This window comes from Palaemon carinicauda, chromosome 24 (assembly GCF_036898095.1).
Source record: "Palaemon carinicauda isolate YSFRI2023 chromosome 24, ASM3689809v2, whole genome shotgun sequence".
In the NCBI taxonomy this organism is placed as follows: Eukaryota; Metazoa; Arthropoda; class Malacostraca; order Decapoda; family Palaemonidae; genus Palaemon; species Palaemon carinicauda.
Genome location: NC_090748.1, coordinates 98,495,658 through 98,515,314, shown reverse-complemented (window position 1 = coordinate 98,515,314; position 19,657 = coordinate 98,495,658). Strand labels below are relative to the sequence as shown.

General features: G+C 41.6%; 1 protein-coding gene across 2 annotated transcripts in view; it reads right to left on the bottom strand.

The window, feature by feature from the left end:
- LOC137618235 (serine-rich adhesin for platelets) overlaps positions 1–19,657 on the bottom strand; it is a 101,806-nt gene that overhangs the window by 5,037 nt on the left and 77,112 nt on the right. For both annotated transcript variants that reach the window (XM_068348383.1, XM_068348384.1), the window contains exon 14: positions 12,421–12,669. In XM_068348383.1, coding sequence (XP_068204484.1) covers positions 12,421–12,669 — 249 coding nt within the window. The remainder of the gene's footprint in view (positions 1–12,420; positions 12,670–19,657) is intronic.

Genomic DNA, 19,657 nt, shown 5'->3' with positions numbered 1-19,657 from the left:
TAGTACTAGTACTAGTACTAGTACTATTACTGGTACTGGGACTGGTACAATTACCGGTACCAGTACCAGAACCAGTACCGGTACCCGTACCAGTACTTGTACTCATACTCATACTGGTACTGATACAGGTACTGGTACTGATACAGGTACAGGTACTGGTACTGGTACAGGTACTGGTACCAGTAGCAGTACTAATACTGGTACTGATACTCGTACTGGTACTGAAATCAGTATCAGTATCAGTACCAGTACCTGAACCAGTACTAGTACTTATATAACTACGGGCAATATTTTTCATGATGACTAGCAACTAATGGACAATGGAGAATACATAAAAAACTATGACCAATACTATTTTTCTTTGATTTTACATTATATTTTCTTTATTCACTACAAAAAGATTACAATGCATTTATATTCAATACTATATACCATACTTCAAATCTATCTTCCTTTCTTTACAAGATTCCCTATGAAATGATCCAATGTGTGACCCTCAACTAGAGGTGGGATAATCAATGAAAACTTTGTCTGCATTTACCTAGATAAAGTGGCTAGAAATTATAATCATCTTGAGTACAACTGGTAAAATATCACTTAATTTTAAATGCCCTTGCCTTCAAGTTTCTTCTATCATTTGATTAAGCCATGAGTTCTCTTCTCTTCAAAGTGCTAATTTTACCTATGCACTTCCAAGTCCTACATGTATAATGAGAAAAATGTTATTTTCCTTAGTAAAATAAATTTTTGAATATACTTACCCGATGATCATATAGCTGCATCCCTGCTGCCCGACAGAAAAAACCTACGGGAGGAATACGCCAGCGATCGCTATACAGGTGGGGGTGTACATCAACAGCGCCATCTGTCAAGTAGGTACTCAAGTACTCGATGTCAACAACGAACCAATTTTCTCCTCTGTCCCACTGGTTCTCTATTGGGGAGGAAGGGTGGGTCCTTTAATTTATGATCATCGGGTAAGTATATTCAAAAATTTATTTTACTAAGGAAAATAACATTTTTCAATATCAAACTTACCCGATGATCATATAGCTGATTCACACCCAGGGGGGTGGGTAGAGACCAGCATAACAAGTTGACATTATGAGCTAAGTATTCCGTATTTTATTTTAGCAGTTATTCAAAATAACAAGCATAAAATAAATAAGTACCTGGTAAGGAAGACGACTTGAACAATTACTCTGCCTTTTTAAGTACGTCTTCCTTACTGAGCCTCGCGATCCTCATAGGATGCTGAGCGACTCCTAGGAGCTGAAGTATGAAGGGTTGCAACCCATACTAAAGGTCCTCATCAAAACCTTTAATCTAGGCGCTTCTCAAGAAATGATTTTGACCACCCGCCAAATCAAGTAGGATGCGAAAGGCTTCTTAGCCTTCCGGACAACCCAAAAATATTTCAAGAGAAAGATTAAAAAGGTTCTGGAATTAGGGAATTGTAGTGGTGGAGCCCCCACCACTACTGCACTCGTTGCTACGAATGGTCCCAGAGTGTAGCAGTTCTCGTAAAGAGACTGGACATTCTTAAGATAAAAGACGCGAACACTGATTTGCTTTTCCAATAGGTTGCGTCGAATATATTTTGCAGAGATCTATTTTGTTTAAAGGCCACGGAAGTTGTGACAGCTCTAACTTCGTGTGTCCTTACCTTCAGCAAAGCTTGGTCTTCCTCATTCAGAATGGAATGAGCTTCTCGTATTAACAGTCTGATAAAAATAGGATAAAGAATTCTCTGACATAGGCAAAGATGAATTCTTAACTGAACACCATAAAGCTTCAGACGGGCCTCGTAAAGGTTTTAAAATAGAACTTAAGAGCTCTTACAGGACATAATACTCTTTTTAGTTCATTTCCAACCATACGATAAGTTTGGAATATCGAACGATATTGGTCAAGGCCGAGAAGGCAGCTCGTGTTTGGCTAGAAAACCAAGATGTAGAACATGTAGCCGTTTCGGATGAGAATCCGATGTTCTTGCTGAAGGCATGAATCTCACTGACTCTTTTAGCTGTGGTTAAGCATATCAGGAAAAGAGTCTTAAAGGTGAGATCTTTCAGGGAGGCTGATTGAAGTGGTTCGAACCTGTCTAACATAAGGAATCTTAGAACCACGTCTAAATTCCAACCAGGTGTAACCAAACGACGCTCCTTCGTGGTCTCAAAAGACTTAGGGAGGTCCTGTAGATCTTTATTGTTGGAAAGATCTAAGCCTCTGTGACGGAAGACTGATGCCAACATGCTTCTGTAACCATTGATAGTGGGAGCTGAAAGAGATCGCTCTTTCCTCAGATATAAGAGGAAGTCAGCTATTTGAGTTACAGAGGTACTGGTCGAGGATACGGATACTGACTTGCACCAGTTTCGAAAGATTTCCCACTTCGATTGGTAGACTCTAAGGGTGGATGTTCTCCTTGCTCTAGCAATCGCTCTGGTTGCCTCCTTTGAAAAACCTCTAGTTCTCGAGAGTCTTTCGATACTCTGAAGGCAGTGAGACGAAGAGCGTGGAGGCCTTGGAGTACCTTCTTTACGTGTGGCAGACGTAGCAGGTCCACCCTTAGGGGAAGAGTTCTGGGGACGTCTACTAGCCATCGAAGTACCTCGGTAAGTTATTCTCTCGCGGGCCAGAGGGAAGCAATTAGCGTCCACTTGTCCCTTCGTGAGAGGCGAACTTCTGCAGTACCTTGTTGACAATCTAGAACGGAGGGAATGCATATAGATCTAGATGAGACCAATCAAGTAGAAAGGCATCTAAAAGAACTACTGCTGGGTCCGGGATAGGTGAGCAAAGTATTGAGAGCCTCTTGGACATCGAGGTTGCGAAGAGATCTATGGTTGGCTGGCCCCAGGTGACCCAAAGTCTCTTGCATACATCCTTGTGGAGGGTCCAATATGTTGGAATTATTGTCCCTTCCTACTGAGACAATCTGCTAAGACATTCAAGTTGCCTTGGAAGAAACTTGTAACTAGTGAAAAGTCTAGACCTGTTGAACAGGAGAGGAGGTCACTTGCGAACTCGTACCATGTCAGAGAGTAGGTCCCTCCTTGCTAGGAGATGTACATCAAAGCAGGGAGTTGACCGTGTTCACCTCCACTACTTTGCCTTGAAGGAGAGACCTGAAGCTTTTCCAGGTCAGACGTACTGCCAGAAGCTTCTTGCAGTTGAAATGCATTGTCCTTTGACTCGAGTTCCATAATCCCGAGCATTCCCTACCGCCTAAGGTCGCACCCCAGCCTACGTCCGATGCGTCTGAGAAGAGAACGTGGTTGGGAGTCTGAACAGTCAGGGGAAGACCCTATCAAAGGTTGATAAAGTCCTTACATCCAGTTAGACCAGACTTATCTTCCGGAAACCGGGATCGAGACCGCTTCTAGCGTCTTGTCCTTTTCCAGTGAAGAGCTAGATGAAACCGAAGAGGACGGAGGTGTAGTCTTCCAAGTGACACCAATTGAACCACGGATGACAGTGTCTTAACCAGACTCATCCACAGCCTGACAGGGCCGTGTTCCTTCTTCAGCATCTTCTGGATGGATAGCAGGGCTGGGGGTTGATCGTCTTGTTCAGTCATGTCCTCATCAGAGGGTTCCTCATCCGAAACTGATGAGGAAACGGCAACGGAGTGGGCAACGTCTGACTCGCTGAATCCGGTCGCACTGGTGGATGCGTGACGGAGCCGGACACAAGATCATGGTACTGCTGCACAGTCTGTGAACTGTCAACCATGGGGAAGCGAGGAAGTACAGCGACAACCCGAAACTGTCTAGACTGTCTGGGTTGTGCAGACAACCCCTATCGGGTTGCTGAGGTTGCCGCACTGCGTCACAACAAGTCACCTCTGCTGGTTGTTGAACGTCTTCCTAGTGACACACTGAACGTCCACAACCACCTCCGAGAGTCGCTTAACGTCAACGTGCGACTGGCAACCCACACTGGGTCGCACCGGAGGAGGAACCATCTCAACTGGCGGACGTGAGTAGGATATCTCAGCGTCAACAGGGCGTACAACCAACCGGTAGGAAGGTTGTTGGCAAGAAGGTTCTTCTCCGTAAAAAATCCTCTATCAAGGACTAAGCTTGGACTGCATGTCTTGCAACAAAGCCCAAGGTCTATGGGAGCAGGTGTGGCAACAGACGGGGTTAGCGACTGAAGCGGAACCATTTACCCTCCCTAGAAGCATGTTATGCTTTAATTAAAGTCCATAGGAGGCTAAGCAGCTTAAGGCTCCTCTCCAAATGACAGAGTCCTCAAGGGAATATCAGAAGGAGGGAGAACAGCACTTTCTCATCTACAGGAGCCATGTCCGAGAAAAGCTAGGTTATCTCAGTGAGGGTTTCACTGGTGCATAAGCAGCAGACCAGAAGGCAACGTTATGAAACTGCTTGACAGTCTGTGAACTGTCAAAAACTGAACTGTCAACCACAACAGGTGCGTGAGGACATACAGCACTGGTGTATAGGTAGCAGACCAGAAGGCAACGTCATGTAACTGTTTGACAGTCTGTGAGTTGGCAACAACCAAAGCTGTGTGGGGAAGCCTCAACTCCTGACTGACTAGTTTGCTGCGGGCGAGTGGCGGTAACCACAGTGTGTTGCGGAGGCTGACACACCGTGTCAAAACACGGCAGCTTGTGGTAGCTCACGCACGGCAACGGAGTGCTCCGTGTGTCTGTGGGAGTCAGCATACGTCTGGCAGGGTCGACTGCGCATGGGTGGAGGAGCTCTCACAACAAGAGTGTGGGAGCAGGCAGCCATGCCGGGCGCACAACCGTGGTAGGTTGTAGGCCAACGGGTGCATCGTCAACCTTCTCCGCAGTCGGAGTGTGGGAGCTGGCAACAACAAAAGCGGAGTGCTGGTGCGTGGGAGGGACTGCCGTGGGTGCGGAGCATGCCGCATTGCGTCAAAACACGGCAGCTTGACAGCACCTTCCCACTGCTGATGCGGTAGCTCACGCATGTCAACGGAGGGTGCAGCATGAACATGCGTCTGGCAGGGTCGACTGCGCATCGGTGGTGGAGCTCTCACAGGTGGAGTGTGGGAGCTGGCAGCCGCAGTATCTGCTGAGCGCACAACCGTGGCAGGTTGTAGGTTAACAGGTGCAGTGTCAACCTTCTCAGCACGATACTCCTGCATGAAGGAAGCAAGCTGAGACTGCATAGTCTGCAGCATGGACCACTAGGGTCTACCAAAGACGGCAACAAACGGAGCCACTGTCCGTTGTGACTGAGGGTCTAAAACAGCTGGTGCGGCAACAGACGGAGTTACTGCCTGTTGCGGTACCACCTTGCCTCTCTTGGGAGGTGTGCAATCGTCGGATGACTGCAGCGAGTCCGAACTGACCCAGTGGCTACACCTAGGCCGTTGGACTTGCGCGGAAGGGACCGACTTGCACTTAAAGCTGCAAGATTTGGTCCATGGTTTCTGCGAGAAACCTCTTCCGCAGACGAGGAATAAATGGGCTCTCTCGTCTTTATGTGGGTGGGGCGATCACGTCGGCAACGTGTGTAGATACACCCGAAACCACCGAGGGAAACGTCTGTTCGTCGATCAAGGCCTGTGGAACCCATAAGTCCTTCGACATTACTTCTCCCCTGGGCTTGGGAGCTTGTAAGAGGTATCGGACTAGGTGAACAACTGGCACGAACAGACGAACCCTCGAACGCAACACTGTAACACTTTGCGCATATCACTTTATCACTTTTGATTTTCTGTTTGCACTTATTTCACTGAAATCGAAACTTTAAGTGATTTGTACCTGAAACACGCAATCCTATCCTTCATTAAAAGGTAGTAATTGCGAAAACAGTTTTACAATGCAACAGAAAAACATAATGAAAGATAAAGAATTCAGTGGCTGGAAAAGAGACTAAACACTAGATCAAATAAACTACGTTTAAAATCTCTCACCGCATAAAGCCTGGGAACAAGAATAAAACTCTAGAAACGTTTTACCTTCTTCCCCTACAGCGACTAGGGAGAAGAGTAAAAAACGAGAACAACGTTACCCGCTTGAACGAAACGTTTATTCTCCTCTCTCTCCCTCCGTCTCTAACTCTCTCTCTCTTCTCTTGACTTAGAACCTGAGAGAAGAGCCCAATTATATATCGTTAAAACATATTATTTGCTAAAGGAAAAAACTGAAAGGTTTCCCAAATAAAAAGTTCCTTTATTAGAATTAAAACCATTTAAGCTAAGAAAGAATGAGCGAAACGCTAGAATCGGTTTACTCTTACTGCAACGTGAAACCGTGAAATACTCTCTCTCTATCGTAACGATAGAGCGCATGTTGAACGTTCTGAACGTCAACAACTGCGGAGACTAAACTAAACGTTAGTTCATCTTTGAAAACAGTACGAGACTATCAAAGAAATTCTTTCAAAAACATTAAAAGTATAAATTCTTAAAAGGAAAATACGATATGACGGGCTCAATGTTAATTAACTTCGGTTCCAAGTAAGGACCGCCTACTATTAGGAAAGGTCGCATATAAACAAACATAAAAATTAATTTTTTATAAGTTTATAATAAATGGAAAGTTAATCGAAGAGGCCTATAAAGGCGGAGAGATATAAAATAAATAGATCTATAACTTGTTAAGCAAAATTACCAAAAACCTAGACACACTTCTGTCTAAGGGAAGGGTCGGCCATTTAAAAGTGAAAGAGAGTCCATACTCTCTTCGTCACCAACACTACCGTCTAAGGGAAGGGTCGGCCATTTAAAAGTGAAAGAGAGTCCATACTCTCTTCGTCACCATAATTAAATCTATCCAAAACGAGTTCAAGTTTTGAAATGAAGATAAAACCCCTGCATAGCGAAAGCTCAAAACTGGAATAGTGTACTTCACCAAATCGTTGTGAAAACAAATCCAGTTAGGGACGGCGTATTTAGTAGGTCTTGCCTGTGGCACGACAGAGGGAAAATTGGTTCGTTGTTGACATCGAGTACTTGAGTACCTACTTGACAGATGGCGCTGTTGATGTACACCCCCACCTGTATAGCGATCGCTGGCGTATTCCTCCCGTAGGTTTTTTCTGTCGGGCAGCAGGGATGCAGCTATATGATCATCGGGTAAGTTTGATATTGAAAAAAGGCAAGCTAAGTTAAAAAATGAACGAACTAGCCCTTAGTCGACAAACCCTTGCCAACATTTATTAAATTTTATTAACTCTAATTTACACGGTAGACTTTCAAAAGAGGCCTCGACAGTTTTTAAATTTTTGTAAATAGATCAAAAGCCTTAAAGTGCACTACTATCCATATCACTGAAGTAAACTGCGAGATACTTCGATGAGACTAATTACACAAATGACAAAATTGACAATGGGTGAGTTATAGCTTGGTCTTTGCTACATTTGACTGAGTAAACTGCGAGAGCCTTATATACAAACTTCAAAAGGAAGGTACTTTACTGCAATTAACATTTTTATGCAAGTACTTCCCCCTCGCATTTAAAAATATCATAACATTTTTTAACCTACTTTTTTTTCTGAATAATTACTCCCACACAAAGGCAGATTTAGCATTTGCTAGCCTATCTCTCTTCTAATGAAAAGCACTCATTTGAAAATACATTTAGTCTTTCTAGCATATCTCTTTTCTATTGAATTGCTCTTAAGTAAAAAATATATTCATCTTTTGCTAGCCTATCTCTTTCAAAATGAATTGTAGAAGAGCTTGTTTTGCCAAAACAAAAATATATACTTTATTGGAAAACTTCATCACATGGTAAATACCATTTTCAATAAGTAAAGCATTGTAAAGAAAATATATACAAGGATAGCTTATCTGAATTGCATTGGGACAAGCTTCACTATAAATACAAATACATTGGATAATTGCATCACATGATAAATACCCAAAATTAATTTCTAATGCTAAAATCATTGTAAAAAATAGATGTTGTCAATGCTAACCTATCAATTTAAATGCACTGCCGGAGTCCTTCTTTGACCATAAAATAAGTAGTACTTTATTGCATAATTCCATCACATAGTAAACATTGCTTTTCAAAATTTGAAATGATGAAGTTCAATGCAATGCTAAGGAGTCAAGATACTTTGATGTTAAGTTGATAATTTACTTAAATTATTCAAATTTTATGGGTAATGTTGATACAACTGAGCTTCTAGAGAAGAAAGGAGCAATATGAACATCTAGGAAGGTTCACTGAAATCATACATACATACATACATACCATAGATAGATAGATAGATAGATAGATAGATAGATATATATATATATATATATATATATATATATATTTATATATATATATATATATATATATATATATATATATATATATATATATATATATATATATATATATCTATATATATATCTATATATATATATATATATATATATATATAGATATATATATACATACATATAAATATATATATATATATATATATATATATATATATATATATATATATATATATATATATATATATATATATAGTACTAATATATTATTATATTTTACTCCCTTGGCCAACCACAGGAGCTAAAAAAACCTGTTTTATAATTCAAATAAATAAATTATCTTTAATATCTATAAGCTTTAAATTGATTCAAACACTGTCTTACCATTACTTTAACAATAGTTTTTGTAATATTGCAGTTTTTGTTGCTTTTTAAGTTTGGATTCTATTAAATTAAGGAAGGTGGATCAAAGAACGTAAAGACAGTAGATGATGAAAATGGAAGGTTGTTGATAGGAGATAAGGTGAGAAAAAGGTGGGCTGAAAATTTTGAAAAATTGCTGAATGTTAAGGTTGAAAGTGAAGCAGGTATAATTGCCGTTTCAGGTGTTGAGGTGCCACTGATGGGACATGAGAATGAGAAGAGAGAATACAATAGAGGAAGTGAAGAGAACACTAGATGAAACGAGAGCAAGAAAGGCACCCGGTATGGATGGTGTGAGGGCTGAGATGTTAAAGGATGGGGTATAACTGTGCTGGAATGATTGGTGAGAATGCGTAATATGTATTTTACATTGTCAATGGTGCCAGTGGACTTGGTGTATGCGTGTATTGTTCTGCTATACAAAGGTAAGGGAGATGGGCATGAGTGTTATAATTCTAGGGGTATTAGTTTGTTGAGTGTGGTTAGAAAAATGTATGTAAGCATGTTAATTACTAGGATTAAGGATAAAACAGAGGATGCAGCCTTAGAAGGGCAGGGAGGCTTTGGAAGAGGTAGGAGATTTTATGGATCTCATAGTTAAAGATAGGCAGAGATGCTAAAAAAATTTAGCAAAAGGTAAGGAGATATATTTCGCATTTATGGATCTAGAGAAAGCTTATAAGAGTTGATAGGGATTTGATGTGGAAAGTGAAAAGGTTATGTGGAATTGGCGAAAGGTGGTTGCAAGTTGTGAAGTTTATACATGGCAGTAAAGTGTGTGTTAGATTAGGGAATGAAGTGAGTAAGTGGTTTCCAATAAGAGTGAGGCTGAGAGAGGGAAGTGTGATGTCGCCATGGTTGTTCAATTTGTTTGTTGATGGAACTGTAAGAGGTGAATGCTCGAGTGCTTAGTTGAGGATTGAAACTGATAGATGAGAGTGATCAAGAGTGGGAGGTGAATCGGTTGTTTGTGGATGATACTGTATTGGTTGCAGACTCAGAAGCGTTGATTAGTGACTGATGTATGAGAGAAGGAAAATGTGACAATGTGATTAAGTTATGAGGTGAACATGAAGGGAGGGTGATGCTATATTGAATGACATGTTGAATAGAGAGTTACAGTGATGCCTCGCAACACGAAATTAATTGGTTCTGTAAGGGCTTTCGTAAAGTGATTTTTCGTGTAGCTTGTCGCCTTTTACATGTAAATAGCCTAATTTGTTCCAGACCCTAGAAAAACACCACATTAAATTATTATAAAAAGGATATGCACCACTAAACAGTACTAAATATATGAAAAATACTGTATTTTGATCATTTAATAATAAATAAACATTGATAATCTGAAAAATAAGTGTTAATTAGAGCAAACAGTAAAAATACAGTAACAAAAAAGTAGAACCTTACCTTTGGAGAGAGGCGATGTCCGAGAGCGAAGTGCAGGGCAGTAGAGGAGGATGAAAACGGCGCAAAACGTTTACGTACAAGTAGAAGAAATCGTAAACACTTGACTTGACAAAAGAGATTTATAAATGACAGAAAACATTAACTTTTAATTTTAGGAAACGCATCTACAAATGGCAGGAAATATTAACACTTAACTTTACGATAAACTTAAAATGAAATTTCTTTTTTTTTCCTTTTTCTATTTTTTCTTTTTTACTTTGTTTTCTATTTTCTAACTCTAATTTCACTACGTATTTTCTTCATCACTGCCACTTTCATTTCATAGCTGGCGCTTGGTCTGCTTCTACCAAAGTCCTCTTACTAAAATATTCATCCAAAGAAGCTCGTTTCTGCCTGCTTCTTAAAATTTTCCAGAGCACACAATGGCATGCCAGCCTCGTATTTCTTGATTATTTCCATCTTCATCTCCATGGAAAACATCATCCTCTTCTATCCCTTGACATCAGCGACTTTCTTGGTACCCATCGCTAATGATGTATCGTAAGTATCACACACGATAACAGTACTTACTGTAAAATTGTTACAAAAGCAAAATCACAAACACTAAGTCAATGCGTACGATACCGTTGCCGGAACGAGAAGACATAGGAACGCCGATGAGTAGATGCACGATGGGATGCAGTACAGTAGATGCCGACCAATAGGAGAGCAGGATCTCATGGTGGTAACTAACATCCGAGTAGGAAGACAACCAATGGGATCGCAGGAGGATGGTAGTGAGTTTACTGGCTGGTGGAGCACGAATTTTAAAACCTGTTTTGGATATGGTCGGGCTCTCACTCCGTAACGCATTTCGTTGTCCGAAACATTTTTCGTGATCCGAGTCGTAAAATTCTTCGCATCTCCTTTCGTTAAGTGAAAATTTTGTAAGTTGATTCTTTCGGAGCTAGAGGTTTGACTGTACTTGAAAAAGTAGATAATTTCAAGTACTTGGGATCTATTGTTTCAGCAAATGGTGGAATGGAAGCCGATGTACGTCAGGGGATAAATGAATCAAAGATGTGAAGTGTCAGGGTCAGTGAGGGGAGGGGTAAAGAATAAGACAGTTAGGAATGAATGTAAAGAGAGTTCTGTATGAGAAAGTGATTGTACCAACTGTGATGTATGGATTGGAGTTGTGAAGAATGAAAGTGACAAACAGATAGAAATTGAATGTGTTCGAGATGAAGTGTCTGAGGAGTATGGCTGGTGTATCTCGATTGGATCGGGTTAGGAATGAAGAAGGAAGAGTGAGAACGGTTGTGAGGAATGAATTGGCAGTTGAGGTGGTTTGGCCATGTAGAGAGGATGGAAAATATTCATCTGCTGAAGGTGATAAAAGCTAGAGTTAATGGGAAACGGGGAAAAGAAAGGCCAAAATTTTGGTTGGGTGGATAGATGGAGTGAAGAAAGCCTTTGGTGACAGGAGGATAGATGTGAGAGAGGCAAAAGAGCATGCTAGGAATAGAAATGAATGGATAGCAATTATGAAGCAGTTCTGATAGGCCCTGCAGCTACCTCAGGTCGCCTTGGTAACAGCTGAGATAGCGGCACTAGGGGAATCAGCACATGAAGCATTTGTAGTGGAAGACAAGGAAGGGTGGGCTTTGGCACCCTAGCATACCAGCCAAACTCGGCAGAGTTCCTCGTCAGGCAAGGGGGAACAAAAAGAAAAATATTCCCTTTGGTTTCTTTTGGATGTCGGCTACCACCCAAAATTGGGAGAAGTGCCATGGTAGATAGATAGATTACTGTATATGCAGATCAACATTGCTGGAACGACTGTATGAGAAGGTAGACAGTCGAACGTCATCTACACTGTTTTACACATCTTTTCCTATTATACAATATTTTACAAATCTTTTCATACTATTAAGCTTTTATATGATATATATTAATTTATATGGCCTCATATATTCTAAATCTGTTTTCATGTTATTATGTACATACATTTTACGTGATTTTTTTGTATCACTTGATAAATTTTGCATAAAGTACAGTAACTTGAAAAATCAAATTTTCCTATTACTTTATCTCTAAAATAAAAATTATCACACACACATTAGTGTGCGCACATGTGTGTGTGCTCAAGAAATACTTATCTTTGTTTGTAACTTCCTTTAAATATTCTTAGCAATATTGTATTGGCTTTTTCATTTCTTTCTCGTAATTTATTTACATAGAATTGTTAGAGATCCTTAAAACTAATAGAAGTCAAGTTGAATAGGTTATTGGTTAGAACAGTCAGTATGTCGATAAAGAAAAGTTTTCACTTTTAAGTGCAAGCAAGCAATATCATCAGAGTGGAAAACTTGAATGACTTACGGTGTGGCTTGGTGTGCGTTGGAGAGGAGCTGCTCTTTTGGCTGACTGGGGATGTTCTGATGAGGCTGGTGTGCGTGGGCGAGAAATTGATGTACCTTGAGCACTGGTGGGGGTCTGGGGACGTGGGCAACCAGAACCGGGACGAGAGAGGGAGCGCGTAAAGGTTGCGCCGCGGGTGAACGTTCCAACTGGTGCTGTCTTCTTGTTACTAGACTGGGTATCCTCGTCTGTTGAAGTGTCATTATTTGCCTGAAATTGAACAAATAAGAAAATCAGAAAAAAGAAGCAATATTTAAGATTAGATTGGTGATCAACTTAATTCATAAATTAAATTTTTAATGTAAGTGAAGTAAAGAATGTGCGAGAATTTAATTTAATGGCATGATAACTCATTACTATAATTGTTAATAGTCGATGAAAAGGTAATGGCTACCAGCACTGATTAACTACGGACATAAAACTGGTGGCCTAATTTCCATACTCATTGGGTCTTAAAACTCGTAATTTTGGAAAAGAGGAAAATTTTATTTTCTCACAACATATGAAGGTCATTAAAAAAGTTCTTCTCCTCAAAGTCCAGAAGCTAACTCTTTGGTACACCTGCAAAAACTCTGCTACAAGGATTCATGCAACTATGGCATATACATAATTTCATGGGAACACTTGAATAACATTCACTGGGTGTAAGAAAAATCTCCACCAAAAAAAAGGGAGGTGGCATTGTGATAAAATGTCAGTCACAGACAGGTTAAAGCCCCATGAATAACATCGCTTACAGAGCTTTGGATTTTTAATGTTTATCTAACAAAAAACCCAATATCAAAACCCCAGCTTACACTATTTAGCCTAATATCTTGGGGATCAACAAGTAGTCTGCAAGACAGTTACAGCAATATCGAATAATTACTTCCTGGCTTGCTTCCAGTTGATCCCATGAACTTTTATGGGAAATAAGTAGATTAACTTCTGGTAAAACATAATTTATTATTTTCAACCTGAATCAAAGATTCATAGCAAGCAATGAAAACACCAAGGATTTCCTACCCCCAAAACTTAAGACAAGATCTCACCCGTCGGAAAGTTAGTGGTTTATGTTTAATGGTTAAATTTCTTTAAACTGTTGTTACAATAAACAGCCACTGAGGCAAAAGTTAATCATTTGAATTAAAAATAACGAGGTTTCAAAATATATAAATGTCATATCAACTCAAGTCATACATACTTATTAAACACACTATTTTCACAATATATGTCCATAAAACTGCATTTATAAATCTTTTACATTGCTCAAGCTTCTTAAAGAAACTAGAGAAAAGCTACTTGCTTTATAGAAATCAATATAAAGAACCAATGAGAGATAGAAATTGCCAACCCAATAGTAAGCAAAGAGAAAATGACATGTTATACTTAAGTGTCACATTATCTAGAACATTCAATCATCAAGTATCACACACTAAAGTGATCAAACATTTATCATACAAGTGAATGGAGTTACCTAGTTACAAAAATATCAATGAGTCTACTTTGCAAGATCAATCTTTACAAGAGAGACAGAAATTTCCCATTGAAGCAGTCAACTATGGCTTTGATTTGTTTACTTGCAGCACTCAACGTAAGTGGTATCATTTGACTTATACTTCAAAGGTTCAAACTTGCAGTAAATATTTTCAAGTTGTACAGTCTGACATAAGTCTCTCTTGACAGTTTATATGTGAAAGATCTATTTTAATGTAGTAGGTTGGCCAGGGCACCTGCCACCCATTGAGATACTACCACTACAGAGTTATTGGGTCCTTTGACTGCCCAGACAGTACTGTACTACACTAGATCCCTCTCTCTGATTACGGCTCATTTTTCCTTTGCCAACACATACACCAAATAGTCTGGCCTATACTTTTCACATTCTCCTGCCCTCATACACCTGACAATGCTGAGATTACCAAACAATTCTTTGCTCAAGGTATTAGCTACTGTACTGTAATTGCTCAGTAATTACTTTCCTCTAGGTAAGGGTATTAGATTCTCTTTAGCTATGGTAAGCAGCTCTTCTAGAAGAAGGACACTCCAAAGTCACACCATTGTTCTCTAGTCTTGAGTAGAGCCTATAGTACTATCCAAGAGCAGAGAACAATGGTTTGATTTTGGAGTGTCCTTCTCCTAGAAGAGTTGCTTACCATAGCTAAAGAGTCTCTTCTACCCTTACGAAGTGGAAAGTAACCACTGGACAATTGCAGTCCAGTAGTTAACCCCTTGAGCTTTCTCTTGTGAGGCTTTCTAAAGATAGGCCACAGAACTTTTTCAATGACCATAGTACATACTAAACAAACACGTCTTAAATCCCTCTTAAAACTTATAATTACACATTCTATACACAAGATTAATCAATACACTGTGAGTTTGCAAATTTGTGGGCTTTGAGAAAGCATTTAACATAGTAACAGGATAGACACTACAAATGTGAATAGTATTAAAAGGATGCAACAAGCTTGAGAAGTTACCTTTCTTAAAAATAAAGCTAATACAAAAGAATTTATATATAAATACACACATATATATATATATATATATATATATATATATATATATATATATATATGCATGTGTCTATATATACTGATATCCATCAAAAATAAGTGCATTCTCCTTTGTTGCTTATTTCAGTACAGGAGAATACAGTACTGCGAAGGAGTATCATAAAGGATGAGCCAAGGAAATGTCGAAGAAAGGTTGGAATGGAGAGGAGAGGATTAAAAAGTGATATAGGCCTGATAAAGTCTATAATGACTGGAAAAATGTTATTTTTATTAATAAAATAAATTTTTGAATATACTTACCCGATAATCATGTAGCTGTCAACTCCGTTGCCCGACAGAATTCTATGGAGGGATACGCCAGCTATCACAATACTAGAAGGGGGTGTATTTACCAGCGCCACCTGTGGCCAGGTACTCAAGTACTTCTTGTTGACACCTCCTCAATTATTCCTCGGTCCACTGGTTCTCTATGGGGAGGAAGGGAGGGTCGATTAAATCATGATTATCGGGTAAGTATATTCAAAAATTTATTTTATTAATAAAAATAACATTTTTCAATATTAAACTTACCCGATAATCATGTAGCTGATTCACACCCAGGGGGGTGGGTGAAAACCAGTGTACAAGATTAAAGGATAGCTAAGTATCCCATATTTCATATAATCAGTTATCCACAATAACAATGAAATAATAAGTACCTGGTAAGGAAGTCGACTTGAACCGTTACTCTGCCTTTAATAAGATCGTCTTCCTTACTGAGCGCAGCGTTCCTCTTGGGAGGCTGAATCAACTCAAAGGTGCTAAAGTATACAGGGCTGCAACCCATACTAAAGGACCTCATCACAACCTTTAACCTTGGCGCTTCTCAAGAAAGAATTGACCACCCGCCAAATCAACAAGGATGTGGAAGGCTTCTTAGCCGACCGTACAACCCATAAAAAGTATTCAAGAGAAAGGTTAAAAAGTTATGGGATTATGGGAATGTAGTGGCTGAGCCCTCGCCTACTACTGCATTCGTTGCTACGAATAGACCCAGGGTGTAGCAGTACTCGTAAAGAGACTGGACATCTTTGAGATAGAATGATGCGAACACTGACTTGTTTCTCCAATAGGTTGCATCCATAACACTCTGCAGAGAACGGTTCTGTTTGAAGGCCACTGAAGTAGCCACAGCTCTCACTTCATGTGTCCTTACCTTCAGCAAAGCAAGGTCTTCTTCCTTCAGATGAGAATTTGCTTCTCTAATCAGAAGCCTGATGTAGTAAGAAACTGAGTTCTTAGACATTGGTAGAGAAGGCTTCTTGATAGCACACCATAAGGCTTCTGATTGTCCTCGTAATGGTTTTGACCTTTAGATAGTACTTAAGAGCTCTAACTGGGCAAAGTACTCTCTCCAGTTCGTTCCCCACCATGTTGGACAGGCTTGGGATCTCGAACGACTTAGGCCAAGGACGGGAAGGAAGCTCGTTTTTAGCCAAAAAACCGAGCTGCAAGGAACATGTAGCCGTTTCAGATGTGAAACCTATGTTCCTGCTGAAGGCGTGGATCTCACTTACTCTTTTACCTGTTGCTAAGCACACGAGGAAAAGAGTTTTTTAATGTGAGGTCCTTAAAAGAGGCTGATTGGAGCGGTTCAAATCCTGATGACATTAGGAACCTTAGGACCACGTCTAGATTCCAGCCTGGAGTGGACAACCGACGTTCCTTTGAGGTCTCAAAAGACCTAAGGAGGTCCTGTAGATCTTTGTTGGAGGAAAGATCCAAGCCTCTGTGGCGGAAAACCGCTGCCAACAAACTTCTGTAACCCTTGATCGTAGGAGCTGATAGGGAGCTTACGTTCCTTAGATGTAACAGGAAGTCAGCAATCTGGGTTACATTGGTACTGGTTGAGGAAAACTGCATTGGCCTTGCACCAGCTTCGGAAGACCTCCCATAAAGACTGATAGACTCTGAGAGTGGATGTCGTCCTTGCTCTGGCAATCGCTCTGGCTGCCTCCTTCGAAAAGCCTCTAGCTCTTGAGAGTCTTTCGATAGTCTGAAGGCAGTCAGACGAAGAGCGTGGAGGTTGGGTGTACCTTCTTTACGTGAGGTTGACGCAGAAGGTCCACTCTAGGAGGAAGAGTCCTGGGAACGTCGACCAGCCATTGCAGTACCTCAGTGAACCATTCTCTCGCGGGCCAGAGGGGAGCAACCAACGTCAGCCGTGTCCCTTTGTGAGAGGCAAACTTCTGAAGTACCCTGTTGACAATCTTGAACGGCGGGAATGCATACAGGTTGAGATGGGACCAATCCAGCAGAAAGGCATCCACGCGAACTGCTGCTGGGTCTGGAATCGGAGAACAATACAAGAGGAGCCTCTTGGTCATCGAGGTAGCGAATAGATCTATGGTTGGCTGACCCCACAGGGCCCAAAGTCTGCTGCAAACATTCTTGTGAAGGGTCCACTCTGTGGGGAAGACCTGACCCTTCCGGCTGAGGCGATCTGCCATGACATTCATATCGCCCTGAATGAGCCTCGTTACCAGCGTGAGCTTTCGATCTTTTGACCAAATGAAGAGGTCCCTTGCGATCTCGAACAACTTCCTCGAATGAGTCCCTCCCTGCTTGGAGATGTAAGCCAAGGCTGTGGTGTAGTCGGAGTTCACCTCCACCACCTTGTTAAGCTGGAGGGACTTGAAGTTTATCAAGGCCAAATGAACTGCCAACAACTCCTTGCAATAGACGTGAAGTGTCCTTTGCTCCTGATTCCATGTTCCCGAGCATTCCTGTCCGTCCAGTGTCGCACCCCAGCCCGTGTCCGATGCGTCCGAGAAGAGACGGTGGTCGGAGGTCTGAACAGCCAATGGTAGACCTTCCTTGAGAAGAATGCTGTTCTTCCACCACGTTAGAGTAGACCTCATCTCTTCGGAAACAGGAACTGAGCCCGTCTCTAGCGTCATGTCCTTTATCCAGTGAGCAGCTAGATGATACTGAAGGGGGCGGAGGTGGAGTCTCCCTAACTCGATGAACAGGGCCAGCGATGAAAGTGTCCCTGTTAGACTCATCCACTGCCTGACTAAGCATCGGTTCCTTCTCAGCATGCTCTGGATGCATTCTAGGGCTTGGAAGATCCTTGGGGCCGACGGACAAGTCCGAAAAGCTCGACTCTGAAGATCCATACCCAAGGAGACAATGGTCTGGGATGGAACGAGCTGAGACTCCTCAAAATTGACCAGGAGGCCCAGTTCCTTGGTCAGATCCATAGTCCATTTGAAAATCTCCAGACAGCGACGACTTGAGGGAGCTCTTAAAAGCCAGTCGTCTGACGGAGCCGGACACAAGATCATGATACTGCTGCACAGTCTGTAAACTGTCAATCATGGGCAAGCGAGGAAGTACAGTGACAACCCGCATCTGTCTAGACTGTCTGGGTCGTACAGACAACTCCTTAACGGGTTGCTGAGGTTGCCCACTGCGTCACAACAAGTCCCTTCTGTTGGTTGTTGAACGTCTTCCCCGTGACACATTGACTCCGTAAACAAAAAATCCTCTAACAAGGACTAAGCTTGGACTGCATGTCATGCAACACAGCTCAAGGTCTATGGGAGCAGGTGTGGTAACAGACGGGATTAGCGGCTGAAGTGTAACCATTACCTTCCCTGTAAGCATGTTATGCTTAAATAAAAGTCCATAAGAGGTTATGCAGCTAAAGGCTCCCTCCAAATGACAGAGTCCTCAAGGGAATATCAGAAGGAGGGAGAAAAGAACTTTCTCATCTACAGGGACCTTATCCTAGAAAAGCTAAGTTCTCTGAGTGAGGGTTCACTGGTGCAAAGCAGCAGACTAGAAGGCAACGTTATGAAACTGCTTGACAGTCTAGTGAGTTGGCAACAACCCAAGATGTGTTGAGAAGCATGCGGTAAGGTATGCAGAGCATGATGTATGCAGAGTATGCTGTATGCAGAGCATGCTGTATGTAGAGCATGTTGTATGCAGAGCATGCTGAATGCAGAGCATGCTGTATGCAGAGCATGTTGTATGCAGAGCATGCTGAATGCAGAGCATGCTGAATGCTGAGCATGTAGTAAGCAGAGCCTGCTGTAAGCAGAGCCTGCTGAAAGGAAAGCAGAGCGTGTGCATGGCGTTTAACATTTCTCAGAAATTCCATGACCAGTGCTAGAGTGCTTTATGCATGCTTGCATGGGGTTTAAACCATGGTATGCTGAACAGCAGAGTCAGAACGAGCTGGAACAACAACAGAGGTTTCCTCAACTTGAGGGAAAACCTGAGGTTCAGACTGCATAGGCTGAACAACAGACGGAGCAGAAGGCAGGTGCAAGGGTGAAGGAGGTTGACTCCTAGCAAGAGTTGCACCCAAGGATTGCACCAGCTGAGCGGAGGACGGAGGCGGAGTAGTCCGTTCCTGTTCCTGAGAGATGAGTGGAGCATGAGAAGGTTGAGGCTGCGCAGAACAAGGTAAAGTTCTAGCAAGCTGAGGCTCCTGAGGCGCAAGTGCATGGAGGGTTGAACTCGGTGCAGCGCTGGTTGAGCAGACAGACTCACGGAGGGGAGAGGTTGTTGTACCCCAACCGAGAGTTGCACCACTGGTGGAGCAGCAAGGGGAGGAGGAGGAAGAGTGTAACTCTCCTGATCCCAAAGCAAGGGTTGCCTTAAAGAAGGCTGAGGCTGAACAACACTGTGAACAGCAAACTCCGAAAGTGGTT